The 17,764-nt window shown below is 42.7% G+C and overlaps 1 protein-coding gene across 1 annotated transcript; it reads left to right on the top strand.

Annotated features, from left to right (window-relative positions):
* The first annotated feature begins 12,535 nt into the window (after positions 1-12,535).
* Positions 12,536-17,760, top strand: LOC129185259 (dendritic cell-specific transmembrane protein). Its single transcript, XM_054782079.1, is given in 5 exon segments — positions 12,536-13,582; positions 15,323-15,658; positions 15,767-15,905; positions 15,993-16,158; positions 17,688-17,760. Coding segments are annotated over 5 exon segments (1,761 nt in total).
* Positions 17,761-17,764: the final 4 nt, after the last annotated feature.

The raw sequence follows: 17,764 nt of genomic DNA, 5'->3' as shown, positions 1-17,764 counted from the left end.
CCCAACCTTTTTGGACCCACGGACCGGCTTGTGTTCCCACAAATCTCCCGCGGACATTATAGGTTTGTACATTATAGCGATGTAATTTATCTTATTTATTATGTATTGTGTAAAACTAAGACATGAATAACATCAAATTAAAAGCACAAAATGAATGCCGACCCAGCATCCACCAGTTCAAGTTCCAGCCAAGTTTTTCCAGAGAGATTATTACATCCCTGTTTGACGTGTGCATAGAAGGCAGTGCGCTAGCATGAATTAACTTGAGACAAATGTGGACATTATCACTCAATAAGTCATCAAAACTTACCTTTATGCATTCCCGCATAGTATCAGCATCTGACACCAAATATGAGGTGAAAGAAAAATGGTAAAAATACAGTAGTAGTCCAAAAAAAAACGTTAGCACACGCACAATGGACATGCGTCGAGTGAGACAGATGTAACAGAGAGAATCCGGTCACTTTTCAAAATAAAAGATACAAAAATGAAATAATGGAAATTATTTTTTCTTTCTGTGCGGCCCGGTACCAAATGACCCACTGGGGGTTGGGGACCACTGCTGTAGATGTCTGAGTTGTGTGTGACAGAATGCACTTCAGCATCCAAAGTGCACATATAGAAGATACAAGCTGAAATAATGTATTATGTGGGCAGTGCGGTGTAGTGAAGAGTGCAATGACTTCTACATTGGAGTAACCAAGCAGTTTATTTGCAAGCGACATTCCTTTGAGAACAACAATGTCCAAATTCTGGATGAGGACCACTGGTTTGAAAGAGGTGTGAATTAAACAATTTAAGTCAATCTACAGTAGAAAGGCCCACTCTAACAGAGGAAGGGTTTTGCGCCATCGCCTATTCTGTGCTTACAACACTGTCCTCACGTCTCTCTCCTAAAGATTGTCTCATTCCACGGGAAGAGTGGCCACTAACAAGCTGTTTTGCCACCATGCAGGCGAATGACCTATTGTATGTAATGCAGGACGCTCGTTCACCAGCCAAGCCGACAACGACCACACCTCTATAGAAACCAACCTGGAGACACACCCACCAGAGACATAGGCCCACACTTACAATTTTAGAACTGAAGAAGCCTTTTGGTTTTAACGCTGTTGGATTTAAGGTGAAACACCTCCAACAAACAAGAGCCCAGTTGCCTCAATTCAACCTTTCATTCAACCCCTCCAACCCAACCTCAACCATATTCTGTGGGCCGTTGACTCAAAAAAGTGCAGTTACGACCACATTGCCCTTCTCTAACATACGTAAACACTCAGATAGTTCTTTTTAATAAGCCCACAATAAGGCCCACTGGGAAAACTCATGGTACTTCCAATGGGCAGGTCCCCCCAGTCACAGCTATAGTTGGCTTCACAGCGGTTTTTGCTGCAAATATGGCAACTGTTCTAGTACTGTTCTAGTAATAAGGGTGTCTTAGAATATTTGACTATTCGATGATTTCATTCGGAGGAGTCTGATTCGACTATCAATCACACAGTCTAATCATATGAATATGTCATGTGATCAAGATTGTACCATTCCGACGACATGGGGTTGCCCACGGCTGCTGATGAGCATACATTTTTACAGATGTCTTTGTTTTAAAATGGTTCTAACTGGGCTATTTTGATACAAATTCAGCCTCATTTGTTTTAATAAAGGACTTAGTGAATAAAATGGGCGAGTTATGATTCCACATCACGCACAGGAAGAGACTTTTGGACTGCAATGTCATAATTTTCAACAAGCCATGACCTAAACAGTACCGCAGTACCGGACAATGCGATTGAGCTCGCTGGCTGCCATACACTCATAGAACAGCGGCTGAAACTGGCAAGACCAAAGACACTTTCTGTGTCACTAAATAAATAATGGTACTGTTGTTGCACACCTACCATGTTTATTTGTTTGTCTGAGCGTGCTGTTTTCAGGAGGGAAAGTCGCAAATGAGATGTGTGCTGTCCAACGACAGGCCCCATCTCGAACCTCCCATTCAATGAATGACAAAATTGACAGGCATTCTTTTTCTTACGTTTGTGAGCAGGGCTGTGTGTGAAAGACACATTAGGGGGTTTTTATTGGGGTGTGGTAATCCAGGATGGCGTGTAGGCTGTTGAAAAGGTCCACTAGGATCGCTGACTGATGAGGATGTGGAGGATTTGGAGAGATTCTTGATGTGCAGGTTCAGAGAGGCAGAGTAAAGTTTTGTGTCTTTGTGGTTTAGTCAGGGGTGATGGCGGAGGTATTATTCTGGTGATGGCTTGAGGAGATAGCTAAGTCTGGAATGGAAGGTAGTAACTGTTGCAGGGGTAGCGGTGACCGGGTCCAGTGTGTGTACTTGTGTGGGGGGATGTCAACAAGCTGCCGAAGAATCTGGCAAAGACTCAGCAGCAAGACAGCAGGAGTGTGAGTCCATGCGGATGTTAAACGGGTGCTACATGAGGACTGCAAGGTAATTATAGGAAAGGACAGACAGCTACTTACAGAGGTCTTTAGAAAGGCCACACACACTGACCAATACCTGCTTTTTGAATCAAACCATCCACTACAACATAAACTAGGGGTTATTAGGACCCTCCAACATAGAGCGGAACAAATACCAACTAGTGCTGAGGGAAAGAAAAAGGAGACACAACATGTCCAGAGAGCGCTCTCAACCTGTGGGTACCCACGGTGGGCTTTTAACAAATGTCAAAAGAAGAGAGTATGGAAAGAAACCCAAAAGCCCACAGAAGCTAAAAGGAGAGGAGTGGTAGTCCCTTATGTAGCGGGGGTCTCCGAAAAACTCCAGAGGATCTTATGGCAACACAAAATTCCTACCTATTTCAAACCAGTAAATACCCTGAGACAAAAATTAGTGCATCCTAAAGACAAGGCTCCAAACCAGAAACAGAGCAATGTGGTCTATTCCATCCACTGTAAAGATGAGGAATGCAAAGAGCACTACATTGGGGAAACTAAGCAAATGCTCCAAAAAAGGCTTTATCAACATCGCAGGGACAATGCTAGTGGTCCTCAATCAGCAGTACATCTACACCTGAAAGCTACCAATCACTCTTTTCAGGACAGCGAGGTAAAGATTTTGGCCAAAGAAAACAGATGGTTTGAAAGAGGAGTAAAGGAAGCTATTTTTGTCAAACAACAGAACCCATCATTGAATCGGAATAGTGGTTTGAGGTTCAATTTGGACCCTGTGTTCAGCAGGTTACTGAGACCAAAACCCACAGCTCTTAGTCTTGCAAATGAGGTGAAGGCAGGGCCGAGCCAGAACAATAGATGCTAACAAGCCAGTATCAGAGTCGTTCATACCCAATTCAGGGAGCGACACTTCCCTTTTATCGTAGGTGTGAATAACAGGATAGGATTATACCACTGTAAAGATGAGGAATGCAGGCTTAGTGTAACGAACCAATAGGAGGAGGGTGTTGGCACACCAATTCCGCCCACTCTTACTGTATTTAAGGCCTAAGCTACCAGCACTTATTAGTTTGCTGACGAAGCTCTTCGGATGAGGAGCGAAACGTCCGACACCTTCTACACAGAAGTACAGATGACGTCTCAAGAAGCCTTTTCCTCGATGGACAACTCCTGTACGACTGAGAGCCTACACAGACGCATTGCGACCAACTTTGGGAGAGACATCCTTCTGCTGGTACGTAGCTTAGAAAAGGCCACTCTTAAATTAGCAGATTTAAGGAACCACCTCAGATTCAATCTTAGATGCAGGCAGAGTAGGTTAATCCCCAAATGCATGAGGCAAGCGTCCCTTGAGCAAGGACACTTGGCAAGGAAAATGCAACAAAACTACATCAGAAAAATACAGAATTTGAGAATTAGGAGACTTAACATAGAGATAAAAAATAAACAGTCTGAAGTAGAAACCTTCTATCAGAGATTGCAAACCAAGCTTACGCACGAAACCTATCAGGAGGTTTGTGAATTTACCAAATCAGGTTATATGAAGCACCATAGCAAAACCAAAGAAAGGCATAAAGGAAAATTCCAGAAACTTCTATTGGAAAATCGACCACAGCTTGTCGTAAACACTAAGGATGGGGGGAATCAGACCAATACTAAAGAAAATTGGATCAAAAATCTGTCAGACAGAAGCCTCTCGGAGACAGAGAAGGCAGTATTAACCAAGGGTCTCAACTTCTCAGTGACTCCTAAAACGATACCCACAGTAGACTATATCACAGCAGCTGAATCGGCCATCAGGAACAATAACCTTTCTAGAACAGAGGCAGGGGACCTTCGTCTGAGAATATCGGCCCTTCTCAGTAGTGCCAAACCACCACCGTCCAATATCACGTTAGGTGAGAGGAAAGCATTAGCGGCTCTGCAGAAAGATGAGAGCATCACCATCTTACCAGCTGATAAGGGCAGATGCACAGTGGTTCTCAACACATTGGACTACGAAGAAAAAATAACAAGTCTAATTAGTGATGCCAGCACATATGAGCAACTTAAAAGGGACCCATCCAGCAGGTATAAGAAAGAAATCATACACTGTCTCCAAAAGTTAGAGAAGGAAGAACTAATTGACAGACAGATGTATCATAGGTTATACCCTGGGGAGGCTACACCATGTATGTATGGCCTTCCAAAAATCCACAAGGAAGGGTTTCCCCTCAGACCCATTGTCTGTAGCATTGACTCTACCACGTACAATGTAGCGAAATATGTAAAAACAGTCTTATCCCCATTGGTAGGCAACACTGATCATCATATAGAGAACACAAAAGGGTTTGTGGCGAGCATCAAAGACCTCAGATTGGAGCCAGAGGAAACTTTGGTGTCTTATGATGTGACTTCACTTTTCACATCTGTCCCCACCTCAGCAGCAGTCTCGGTGGTGAGGAAGAGACTGCTCGAGGACTCAACTCTGCATCGGAGAACAAAACTTAGTGCTGACCACATCTGCCAATTACTGGAAATTTGCCTTAACACCACATATTTTCAGTTTAGAGGGAAATTCTACAGACAAATTCATGGTTGTGCTATGGGCTCACCAGTCTCACCCATAGTGGCGAATCTGTACATGGAAGAGATGGAGAAACAGGCTCTCACATCCTTCTCAGGGACAAAACCAAGGCACTGGTTTAGATACGTGGATGACACCTTTGTCATAATCAAAAAACAAGAAATTCAGTCTTTCACAGATCACATCAATGCGGTGGACACCAATATCAAATTTACTCGCGAGGACACTAAAGAAAACCAACTAGCCTTCTTAGACTGCAAGGTAATTATAGGAAAGGACAGACAGCTACTTACAGAGGTCTTTAGAAAGGCCACACACACTGACCAATACCTGCTTTTTGAATCAAACCATCCACTACAACATAAACTAGGGGTTATTAGGACCCTCCAACATAGAGCGGAACAAATACCAACTAGTGCTGAGGGAAAGAAAAAGGAGACACAACATGTCCAGAGAGCGCTCTCAACCTGTGGGTACCCACGGTGGGCTTTTAACAAATGTCAAAAGAAGAGAGTATGGAAAGAAACCCAAAAGCCCACAGAAGCTAAAAGGAGAGGAGTGGTAGTCCCTTATGTAGCGGGGGTCTCCGAAAAACTCCAGAGGATCTTATGGCAACACAAAATTCCTACCTATTTCAAACCAGTAAATACCCTGAGACAAAAATTAGTGCATCCTAAAGACAAGGCTCCAAACCAGAAACAGAGCAATGTGGTCTATTCCATCCACTGTAAAGATGAGGAATGCAAAGAGCACTACATTGGGGAAACTAAGCAAATGCTCCAAAAAAGGCTTTATCAACATCGCAGGGACAATGCTAGTGGTCCTCAATCAGCAGTACATCTACACCTGAAAGCTACCAATCACTCTTTTCAGGACAGCGAGGTAAAGATTTTGGCCAAAGAAAACAGATGGTTTGAAAGAGGAGTAAAGGAAGCTATTTTTGTCAAACAACAGAACCCATCATTGAATCGGAATGGTGGTTTGAGGTTCAATTTGGACCCTGTGTTCAGCAGGTTACTGAGACCAAAACCCACAGCTCTTAGTCTTGCAAATGAGGTGAAGGCAGGGCCGAGCCAGAACAATAGATGCTAACAAGCCAGTATCAGAGTCGTTCATACCCAATTCAGGGAGCGACACTTCCCTTTTATCGTAGGTGTGAATAACAGGATAGGATTATACCACTGTAAAGATGAGGAATGCAGGCTTAGTGTAACGAACCAATAGGAGGAGGGTGTTGGCACACCAATTCCGCCCACTCTTACTGTATTTAAGGCCTAAGCTACCAGCACTTATTAGTTTGCTGACGAAGCTCTTCGGATGAGGAGCGAAACGTCCGACACCTTCTACACAGAAGTACAGATGACGTCTCAAGAAGCCTTTTCCTCGATGGACAACTCCTGTACGACTGAGAGCCTACACAGACGCATTGCGACCAACTTTGGGAGAGACATCCTTCTGCTGGTACGTAGCTTAGAAAAGGCCACTCTTAAATTAGCAGATTTAAGGAACCACCTCAGATTCAATCTTAGATGCAGGCAGAGTAGGTTAATCCCCAAATGCATGAGGCAAGCGTCCCTTGAGCAAGGACACTTGGCAAGGAAAATGCAACAAAACTACATCAGAAAAATACAGAATTTGAGAATTAGGAGACTTAACATAGAGATAAAAAATAAACAGTCTGAAGTAGAAACCTTCTATCAGAGATTGCAAACCAAGCTTACGCACGAAACCTATCAGGAGGTTTGTGAATTTACCAAATCAGGTTATATGAAGCACCATAGCAAAACCAAAGAAAGGCATAAAGGAAAATTCCAGAAACTTCTATTGGAAAATCGACCACAGCTTGTCGTAAACACTAAGGATGGGGGGAATCAGACCAATACTAAAGAAAATTGGATCAAAAATCTGTCAGACAGAAGCCTCTCGGAGACAGAGAAGGCAGTATTAACCAAGGGTCTCAACTTCTCAGTGACTCCTAAAACGATACCCACAGTAGACTATATCACAGCAGCTGAATCGGCCATCAGGAACAATAACCTTTCTAGAACAGAGGCAGGGGACCTTCGTCTGAGAATATCGGCCCTTCTCAGTAGTGCCAAACCACCACCGTCCAATATCACGTTAGGTGAGAGGAAAGCATTAGCGGCTCTGCAGAAAGATGAGAGCATCACCATCTTACCAGCTGATAAGGGCAGATGCACAGTGGTTCTCAACACATTGGACTACGAAGAAAAAATAACAAGTCTAATTAGTGATGCCAGCACATATGAGCAACTTAAAAGGGACCCATCCAGCAGGTATAAGAAAGAAATCATACACTGTCTCCAAAAGTTAGAGAAGGAAGAACTAATTGACAGACAGATGTATCATAGGTTATACCCTGGGGAGGCTACACCATGTATGTATGGCCTTCCAAAAATCCACAAGGAAGGGTTTCCCCTCAGACCCATTGTCTGTAGCATTGACTCTACCACGTACAATGTAGCGAAATATGTAAAAACAGTCTTATCCCCATTGGTAGGCAACACTGATCATCATATAGAGAACACAAAAGGGTTTGTGGCGAGCATCAAAGACCTCAGATTGGAGCCAGAGGAAACTTTGGTGTCTTATGATGTGACTTCACTTTTCACATCTGTCCCCACCTCAGCAGCAGTCTCGGTGGTGAGGAAGAGACTGCTCGAGGACTCAACTCTGCATCGGAGAACAAAACTTAGTGCTGACCACATCTGCCAATTACTGGAAATTTGCCTTAACACCACATATTTTCAGTTTAGAGGGAAATTCTACAGACAAATTCATGGTTGTGCTATGGGCTCACCAGTCTCACCCATAGTGGCGAATCTGTACATGGAAGAGATGGAGAAACAGGCTCTCACATCCTTCTCAGGGACAAAACCAAGGCACTGGTTTAGATACGTGGATGACACCTTTGTCATAATCAAAAAACAAGAAATTCAGTCTTTCACAGATCACATCAATGCGGTGGACACCAATATCAAATTTACTCGCGAGGACACTAAAGAAAACCAACTAGCCTTCTTAGACTGCAAGGTAATTATAGGAAAGGACAGACAGCTACTTACAGAGGTCTTTAGAAAGGCCACACACACTGACCAATACCTGCTTTTTGAATCAAACCATCCACTACAACATAAACTAGGGGTTATTAGGACCCTCCAACATAGAGCGGAACAAATACCAACTAGTGCTGAGGGAAAGAAAAAGGAGACACAACATGTCCAGAGAGCGCTCTCAACCTGTGGGTACCCACGGTGGGCTTTTAACAAATGTCAAAAGAAGAGAGTATGGAAAGAAACCCAAAAGCCCACAGAAGCTAAAAGGAGAGGAGTGGTAGTCCCTTATGTAGCGGGGGTCTCCGAAAAACTCCAGAGGATCTTATGGCAACACAAAATTCCTACCTATTTCAAACCAGTAAATACCCTGAGACAAAAATTAGTGCATCCTAAAGACAAGGCTCCAAACCAGAAACAGAGCAATGTGGTCTATTCCATCCACTGTAAAGATGAGGAATGCAAAGAGCACTACATTGGGGAAACTAAGCAAATGCTCCAAAAAAGGCTTTATCAACATCGCAGGGACAATGCTAGTGGTCCTCAATCAGCAGTACATCTACACCTGAAAGCTACCAATCACTCTTTTCAGGACAGCGAGGTAAAGATTTTGGCCAAAGAAAACAGATGGTTTGAAAGAGGAGTAAAGGAAGCTATTTTTGTCAAACAACAGAACCCATCATTGAATCGGAATGGTGGTTTGAGGTTCAATTTGGACCCTGTGTTCAGCAGGTTACTGAGACCAAAACCCACAGCTCTTAGTCTTGCAAATGAGGTGAAGGCAGGGCCGAGCCAGAACAATAGATGCTAACAAGCCAGTATCAGAGTCGTTCATACCCAATTCAGGGAGCGACACTTCCCTTTTATCGTAGGTGTGAATAACAGGATAGGATTATACCACTGTAAAGATGAGGAATGCAGGCTTAGTGTAACGAACCAATAGGAGGAGGGTGTTGGCACACCAATTCCGCCCACTCTTACTGTATTTAAGGCCTAAGCTACCAGCACTTATTAGTTTGCTGACGAAGCTCTTCGGATGAGGAGCGAAACGTCCGACACCTTCTACACAGAAGTACAGATGACGTCTCAAGAAGCCTTTTCCTCGATGGACAACTCCTGTACGACTGAGAGCCTACACAGACGCATGAGGACTGTTGTTATGGAGAGGGGTTGTTTATTTGAGATGACCAGGCTTTCAAAGAAAGATAACTTGGGAGCAGACGGGACAGTTAGATGTCACCATGGTGTTTAACAGCAGACAGATGAGGTGTTTCCCATAATGCAACACAACCTTTTACCTCATGTCATTCAGACGCCTCACCAAATTTCTCAAAAAAAAAATCTGTTGTGGCCCAGCATCCAAAGCAATGTCAGCTTGGAGACATTAGTGAAACTAATTGTCGAAAATTCATTCCTCAGTGTTTGGGAAGCCACAGAAAATGACAAATCATTTCTCTCCCGTGTTTCATAGACATGCGCTTCTCCAAGACCAAGTGAGAGGAGTAAAAGCAGAATGATTTGTCACATGCTGGCACTGTTATGGCGTTCTTTTGTAGCAGGCTGCTGCAAAAAGTCTCCTAAGGCTTAAGAGGTCCAAAATGTTGCTGCACGTGTGCTGCGAGGCACAGCTGCATAGTGCCTTAATGTGCCACTGGAACACTGTGTCCTGATGCTCATGCTTGTGGCTCACACAGACCTGTACACCTCAACATGATATCGATTTACATTTTTATTTCAAGAATGCTCTCTCTGAACAGTAGGCTATCACACTCCTTCAGAGGACCTGCAACACTGACAGTTATGTCAAAGGACATGTATTGTGTGTTATATCCTACAAAATGCAGAAAGAAAATTACTTAGACCCGCGCCTCAAAATGATGTCCATCCATCCATCAGCACCCTAAGCAGGGAAGCCCAGACTTCCCTCTCCCGGGCCAGTTGTGAGACATAGTCTCTCCAATGTCTCCCCGAGGCCTCCTACCAGCTGGATGTGCCCTAAACACCTACCCCAAAATTGTATCCCTCACTTTAAATACTTAAATCCCTTTGGATTTGGAAAGATGATATACAATACTGTGCAAAGGCCTTAGGTAATGTGTTTCTTTAGCAATATTGTCATGAAAATTCAGTCTCTACATGAGAATATTGTACAACCTAAAATGGCAAAAAGCTTCCAAGCAAAAAGGGCAAGTATTTGCCGTGACCTGCTACTCGTTTATCCGCCCCACTGTGCCATTTTATGCACTAACCATCTGCCTTAATGTTCACTGTTTTACTTTAACGTGACTACTGTGAAAAAAGTTATCAAAATGAACACCTTCACAAAGTCCTTTCTTTGGAAAAACAGCAGCTAAAGCACGTGGTCACATGTTCAGAACATGGGGCCCGAGCCACAAGTATGTAATATCTAACAATTTTCTTACATGAAATGAGTTCTTAAACTGTTCATGATCGCTCACACCTCTGCCCAACTGTGCAGCGTGACAGTTGCTCCTGATTAGCATATTTTAGCACTCCCAATTTATGAAATGAGTTTGAGTAAAGTTGGCCAGTGTTGTGTAGGACAAATCATATTGCATCATATCAAAGCAGAAGGTGAAAATGAATGAATTGCACACGCTAAAGCAATTTATGAGCAGATTGACTGTTGCGAACAATCAAGCAGGTTAATAACCCTTCATTGTTTTTTTTGGAGCTTTTTTCTTCACGGAAAATGTAAGAAAAATGGAGGAACATATAGGTGGATTATAATCATGAAGATATAACGGCATTTTAAAGACTTTTGAATTACACAACCGTACAATCGCAGAAACTGTCCCAAACATTGTACATAAGTACTATATTTTTATATTATGCCATATACAGTGGTACCTCGATTAACGTACGCCACGGGTAGCGCATTTTTAGGTTAACATCCAAAATTTTTGCTAAAAGTTTGCCTTGGCTTGGGTTCGTCCGCTTCTTTAGTGTCCAAAATACCATCCGGTTTGTTTACGCGGATGGTTTGTTGGATCACGCGCTGAAGACGAAAGCAAGAGACTTGCAACAGCATCTATCTATCTATCTATGATCAAAAGTTATAAGACCTCATCCTTTAAAAGCCAAAATCTTGGCAAAACTGTGGATTCAATGTCATTTTCTGTCAGGTATTCACACCGCCATGATCTCTTGATGGCAAAGGCAAAACTTTCCCTTTTTGAACGCGGTCAGATTGTTGAGCTGCATAAGCAAGGCCTCTCGCAGCGTGTCATTGCTGCTGAGGTTGGAAGCAGTGAGACAGTCATTTGAAACTTCTTAAAAGATCATGAGGGTTATGGAACAAAAAAGTCATGTGGTAGACCCAAAAAAATGTCATCCGATTGGCTGTCCGTCAAGACACGGGACGATCCTCGGCTGAAATGAAGGTTGTTACTGGTGCAGAGTGCAGTCCAATAACCATCAGACGGCTTCTGCGAGAGAAGGGTTGTAAGACCACGTAGCATCTTCAAAGGCCTCGTCTCCTTCAACGCCACAAAATTGTCCGTTTGGAATTTGCACGAGAGAGCCAAACATGGGGCAATGAAAGGTGTAAGAAAGTGTCTGATGAGAAAATAATGTAACCCGAAGGGTTTCAACAGCATGACAAGGAGATCCCACCTGAGATGTTTTCCACACGGTGCAGCGGAGGGGGCGTCATGATCTGGGTTGATTTGTCCTTCAATGGAACTTCAGATTGTGCAGGGGCGTCACACGGTAGCTGGCTATGTAGAGATGTTGCAGGGGACATCCCTCATGACAGAAAGCCCTTGTCTGTGTGGTAATGACTGGACAACGCTGCAGTTCACAATGCCCGCCTGACAAAGGACTTCTTTTAGAGGAATAACCTCACTCTTTTGGACCATCCTGTGTCTTCTCCTGATCGAAATCCAATTGAGAACATTTAGGGATGGATGGCAAGGGAAGTTTACAAAAATGGATGTCAATTCCAGACAGTAGTGGATGCCCTTCAAGAAGCCACCTGGAAGGACATTTCCACTAGCCTCCTGGAAACACTGGCATCAAGCATGTCTAAACTCATTTTTCAGAAGATTAACAAGGGTTTCTTTTCTTCCAATCCACCAGTCTGAAAATGTTTGATCTAAAAATGTTTGATGTCATTCAAAACTTTGATAACCACAGAGTGCATACAACAGATCTCAACAATTGATTTTGTAATTTTCTGTACATTATTAAGAGACTTTGTAGACACCCCCATTTGTATTTACACCTTTTTTTTCTAGCTAAATTATAATCTTCTTTGAAATACCTTCTCCACATCTTACTTCTTCTTTTGTTTGGGAAAAAAAAGAACAGCAATGACAAACATGACGAATGACAGAGGTTAGCAACCACTTCCTGTTCCAGTGTTATTTAAGAAGCCTGCAGACAATACACACAATAATAGTTGTCCAGGTCCACATCAACACATCAAGATTGTCCTTCAGGAACTCCAGAGAAGATGTTACCCCCGTGGACTGTGCTCAACCAGGGCCTGAAGGATTTTGGAACGATGGCAGTGGATGTTTTCACCAGTGGTAATAGAGAGACCTTCAAGAGAACCACTGTCCTCCTCATCGTATGTGTCCTCCCCAGCATCCTCCTGAGCATCCTGCTCCTCTTGTACCTCCTCTGTACTCTCACCTACAACCCAGCAGTGGCTGGGGGGATCGCTGCCCTCCATGGGGTAGTGTTGACGGTGGCCCTTTTCCTGTCAAAGAGAATACGCTGCTTGCTCACTCTTTTGGTCATCTCTATTTTCACCAAGAAGAGTCGCAATCTGCTCTTGACTGCTGGGACAAGTTTAGTGGTCCTCGGGAATATTCACAACACTTTGGAGAATCTCACAGGCTTGGTCCGGAGCATGATTTGCAACCTAAGGGCTAAGAAGGCATCCGTCATGGCTCCCTTCAGTAACTATGTGGACATGTTGAAATGGCTGGCTGATGTACTGCAAGGGGTGACAGATCTTGGGGTAGTTAACCTGGACTCCCAGCTAAAGATCTCATCCAAAGTGGACTTGGAAGAATTCAGGGGGCGACTCAGCCAAGCAGAAACAAAGCTAAATCAAAGTGTCAAATACGCCTTGACTTTTGTGGACACAGTCTCTTCTGTGAAGGAACGTGTTTATCCAGCCATCAGTTTCCTGGTGTTCACCCTTTTTATAGCCTTGCACATCAAAAATTACTGCACTGACATGACATACAAAAATAACTTTATCAGCAGCAAATTCATTCATTATGATGAGAAGCAGAAGGCGGAAGGAAGGCGTCACGTTCTTCCTCTCACCTCAGAGGAGGAGAAGCTTTACCCCTCTCTCCCTTCCCTCCGTCCTACAACCCAGGAAGGAAAAGCTCTGTTGAAATTTGGCCTTCCAGTCGTGTGCCATTTATTTGCTTGGGTTATTTTTATAACTGTGGATGCTTTATTGTACTGTTTTGTTGCTATTGTAACCACCAAGCTATCAGAGATGGAACCGTTCCATGTCCCGCTGCTGCTGAGCCTCAAAGTAAGCACAGGAACCTTTTCACGTTGACAAATATTGGCCGACGTCACAAGACCATTTCAGTGTTTCCCACACATTAAGACATTTGGACCACCACAAATAGATTTTGCGCTACCTGTTCAACCTCGCTCATAAACATTCTAATGAGAATGTTTAATGTTCCTGAGAATGCCGGGAGGGGTCGGTGTTGCCAACATGTCATATTTACTGAGTAATCATACGCCGCTAGATACTCTTTTTAAAAAGAGCGAGTCGTTACACATTTAGTGAAGAGACTTTTGGCGACTGACATGAAAGCATGTATCGCTCTTCTCCATGAGCAGCGGGTGCTGCTGTGAGCCCCTCCCCCGTCTAAAAGCACTTCCAGGCGGCTCCTTTTTGTTCATAACATTCAAGTTCATTTTTAGGTCTAAAGTTTTACTTTTCATGTTTTTTTTTACTCAATTTTGCAAACGTGTCACCGCAAATTATGCCAATTTCACAATTATACCATCCCCTCCATCCACCACCACCACCACAAATAGATTGCAGTCTTGTGGGAAACACTGAGTTTTATATTGTATTTTTCATAATGTTGTATTATTTATTACTTTTGTATAATTATACAGTATGTCTTTTTTTTACACTTGTTTTCAATTAGAGCTGCAAGAATTAATCGATGAATCACCGATTAATCGATTATACGATTATTCAACAACTATTTGGGTATTTTATTAATCATTTTTCGATTGAAAATGTAAATATCCACTGATTTCAGCCTCTGAAATGTGAATCTTTTTTACATTTCCTTAGTCATCCATGAAAGTAGCCCTATGATCTTTGTGTTTTAGGCAAAACAAGATATTTGCACACATCAGCTTTGACTTTGGTAAATAGTGGTTGACATTTTTGCCTCTTTTTTGATATGTTGCCCACCAAACCACAAACTGTGTTTGCTTCATATTGATTTGGTCGTCTGGGGCCTAACCAATTACTCGATTAATCGAAACAGCAAGCTCCAGATTAATCGTTAGTTGCAGCCCTGATTTCAATGCTTGTATTATCTGATTGCCTTTGTATGATGTGGTTCTGCTGTGAGACTCTGTGCGTCCGTTTTAAAAAACAGCATACAGTCATGGAAAAATGATTAGATCACCCTTGCTTCTTCAGTTTCTTGATCATTTTAATGCCTGATACAACTAAAGGTACCTTTGTTTGGACAACTATAACAATGACAACAAATAGCTCATAAGAGTTTTTTTTTTGGCAGTGCAATGCTATAGCTATTCATGTAAGAACTTCAGTGATTTTGGTTATCATCAAGAAAACCACAGAAGTTGGTAGATATCAGTTGTTAAATGAAACTCTTATGAGTTATATTTGTCATCATTATTATATTTGTCCAAACAAATGTACCTTTAGTTGTACCAGGCATTAAAACGGATCAATAAACTGAAGAAACAAGGGTGATCTAATCATTTTTTCCATGACTGTATATTACCTAAATGGTTCTTTGTCCTACAAAGGGCAACGTGGGTGCAAACCCTCAATGCCTCACTATGACGCAATAATCCTGTGGTTTCTCTCAGCCAGCAATGTAAGGAAAAACAACATTACATACAACACAGCGGCATTAACAATAATACTAAGTGCATATCATTACATTATAATCAACTAGAATAATTGTGAAAATTCACAAAATGTAAACATCTGTGCTTGGTTTCAAAATATTAATACTTAGGTATGAACTGTTTTTCATTTCAGGGGGTAGCAACTCTAATTGGAATACAGTTGGCTGAGGAGAACCACCAAAAGGACTTTTCTTATTCTGTGACACTGTTTGAGAAGCAGTGCCTCCCCAACCCCAAACCGCTGCTCTACAGCTCAGTGGTTTCGCTGGCTGCCATTCTGCTGATCTTGCTCATTATGGCCCCAGTGGCGGCCAAGGTGGTCCAGTTCAAGCTCTTGGTGTTTGAGAGATTCTACTCCAATGCAGCAGAAGAGAGGATAAAGTATCTGCATGCCAAAATACTGAGGAAAAGGTTAAGACGTAGGAGGGAAAAGACGCAAAATGGCAGTTTTAATTCACTCATCAGTAAGGTATGTGTCATATAATAATAATAATAATAATAATGCTTTATTGGTATAACAAGGCTGAGGGTGGATGTTAAATTATGTTTTTCTGTTTCTGTTTTTTTCACCCAACAGCCACATTTCTGGTGTCCATTGCTTTTCCCAGAAGAGGACAATGTTGTGTGAAGAAAGTTGTCCGCATTCAGGATCCAGGCCCTGCCCAAATATTCCCATCTTGTCCATTTCATGGTGACTTCTTATAAAAACGTCATGTGTAATGACATTGGCAGGTGATATGCAGTCTTTTGGTGCAGCTGCGCAAGAGCACGTTGGTAAACCTCACCCCCTGATGCCTCAATAGTCACGCTGAGCATCGAGTTGACAGCTCCAGCTTTTAGCTCGATGGGTAGTGCTGCTCATCTCCCACCTGTTGACCCTGGTTCAAGCCCTGGTCCGGCACAGGCGGCGGACCAGTTGTGTTACCTCGGTGCCATGACCCGGGTGAGAGCAAAGTTCACAGGGGGAGGGTGAGTGTAAAGGATGCAGAAATGCGTTGGTAAACCTCCTTCCCTGACTGAAGCCTCATGAGTAATGGTGGACATCAAGTTGACAGCTGCATCTTTTAGCTCGATTGCCAGCACTCTCCACTCTCATTCGGTGAACTACGGTTCGAACCCCGAGCGTGCACAGGGGAGGACCAGACAGGGTGCATCATATTCTAGCTGGTAAACGTGCTCAAAATGAAAAAATCAATTCATATGCTTATTGATTTTTGAGAATATTGCAGGTGTTCATTGTGTTTAGTACTTGAAAATAAAAAACTTTCAAATCCAAAAGGTTTAAGTATGAAATCAACACCTCTGAGAATAAACATACTGTAAATGTGCAGGGTTGAAATGTGCAACTGTTAAAGAGAATGCAGTATACCATTTGCACACATATTTATAAATACTATGATTCATTAAGGCATGATGTTATTTTTCTGAGCATGTGCTTCCCAGTTAATAGTTGTATGTTTACTACTGTCAGTTGATGATCACCATCTTGGTTTCAAGGTCATCAAGGATCCATTGGATTCATAGTTTTGGTTCATAGTTTGGTTTTTTTTGGAAACTTTGAATGAGCAGAAGACAGGTCACAGTTTTATATAAATCAGGTGCGTTTCTAACGGTACTTCTCAAAATGGACCAAAAATGGTATCTTCTTCGATTTTGATGACATTTTTCCCGTGTTTTCTTCTTGAAGACGTTGTCATTGAAATATCAGTTACCTGTTTCAGCATATGACCTGAAATTCCTACCTTGAACAACTTCTTATAGAGCTTATACAATAGCATAAGAAACTGAAGGGTGTACGATGGGATTGCTGTGATTTTATGCTATCATGTGTTTCTACTCCAACTGTGGGACACATTTGGGAGCAAGCAGCTGCTGTGCTTTTTCTCAAAGAACATGGTTATAGAAGAGACGTGTGTGTGTGTGTGTATACACTGTATGTATATATACTGTATATACTGGATAGATTTTATCCAACAAGCTTTAAGTGTTGTATTTGTGTGTATGCGTATGATATGTGTGCATAGCCAAGAAGAGAGCTTACGTAATCCAAGACAGATGTCCCCTCAATGTGCAGCGAACAGCACAGCATTTCTTCCACTTCCACGGTACTGTCACTACGCATTGACATACAGGTGTTACACAGCACGGGAACACTTACAGCCTTTCGTTGTTTGTATGACTGATATTTGAGGCCGACAGTCCCAATAAATATGTTCATTAGTTAGCAGACTACTTTTTCACAATTACTGTTTGAGTATGACATTAAAACAACAAAGGTAGCAGTAGGCCTAAGACTTCTGCAAAGTACTGTAAATCACATTACGTGATTCAACTGTACTATTCCTTCCTGCGTGGCACGACCCTATCCACGGTCAACAGTAAGAGGAAGGAAGCGGTACAGCTGAAAAAAGAGTGTGCCTTGTGTGAGTCACACGCTGCTACTGACCCATGAGGCAACTTGATAAACTCACATTATGTCTCAACTGGCCCTGTGGCAGAAAACCACGCCAGCATGCCAGCCCGACAGCAACCTCCCACATGATGTTCGCCGACAGCCGCAGACCTATCTAACACG

The sequence above is a fragment of the Dunckerocampus dactyliophorus genome, chromosome 7 (assembly GCF_027744805.1).
Source record: "Dunckerocampus dactyliophorus isolate RoL2022-P2 chromosome 7, RoL_Ddac_1.1, whole genome shotgun sequence".
NCBI classification, from domain to species: domain Eukaryota; kingdom Metazoa; phylum Chordata; class Actinopteri; order Syngnathiformes; family Syngnathidae; genus Dunckerocampus; species Dunckerocampus dactyliophorus.
The sequence above is the reverse complement of the archived record's forward strand: the minus strand, read 5'-3'. Positions and strand labels throughout refer to the sequence as shown.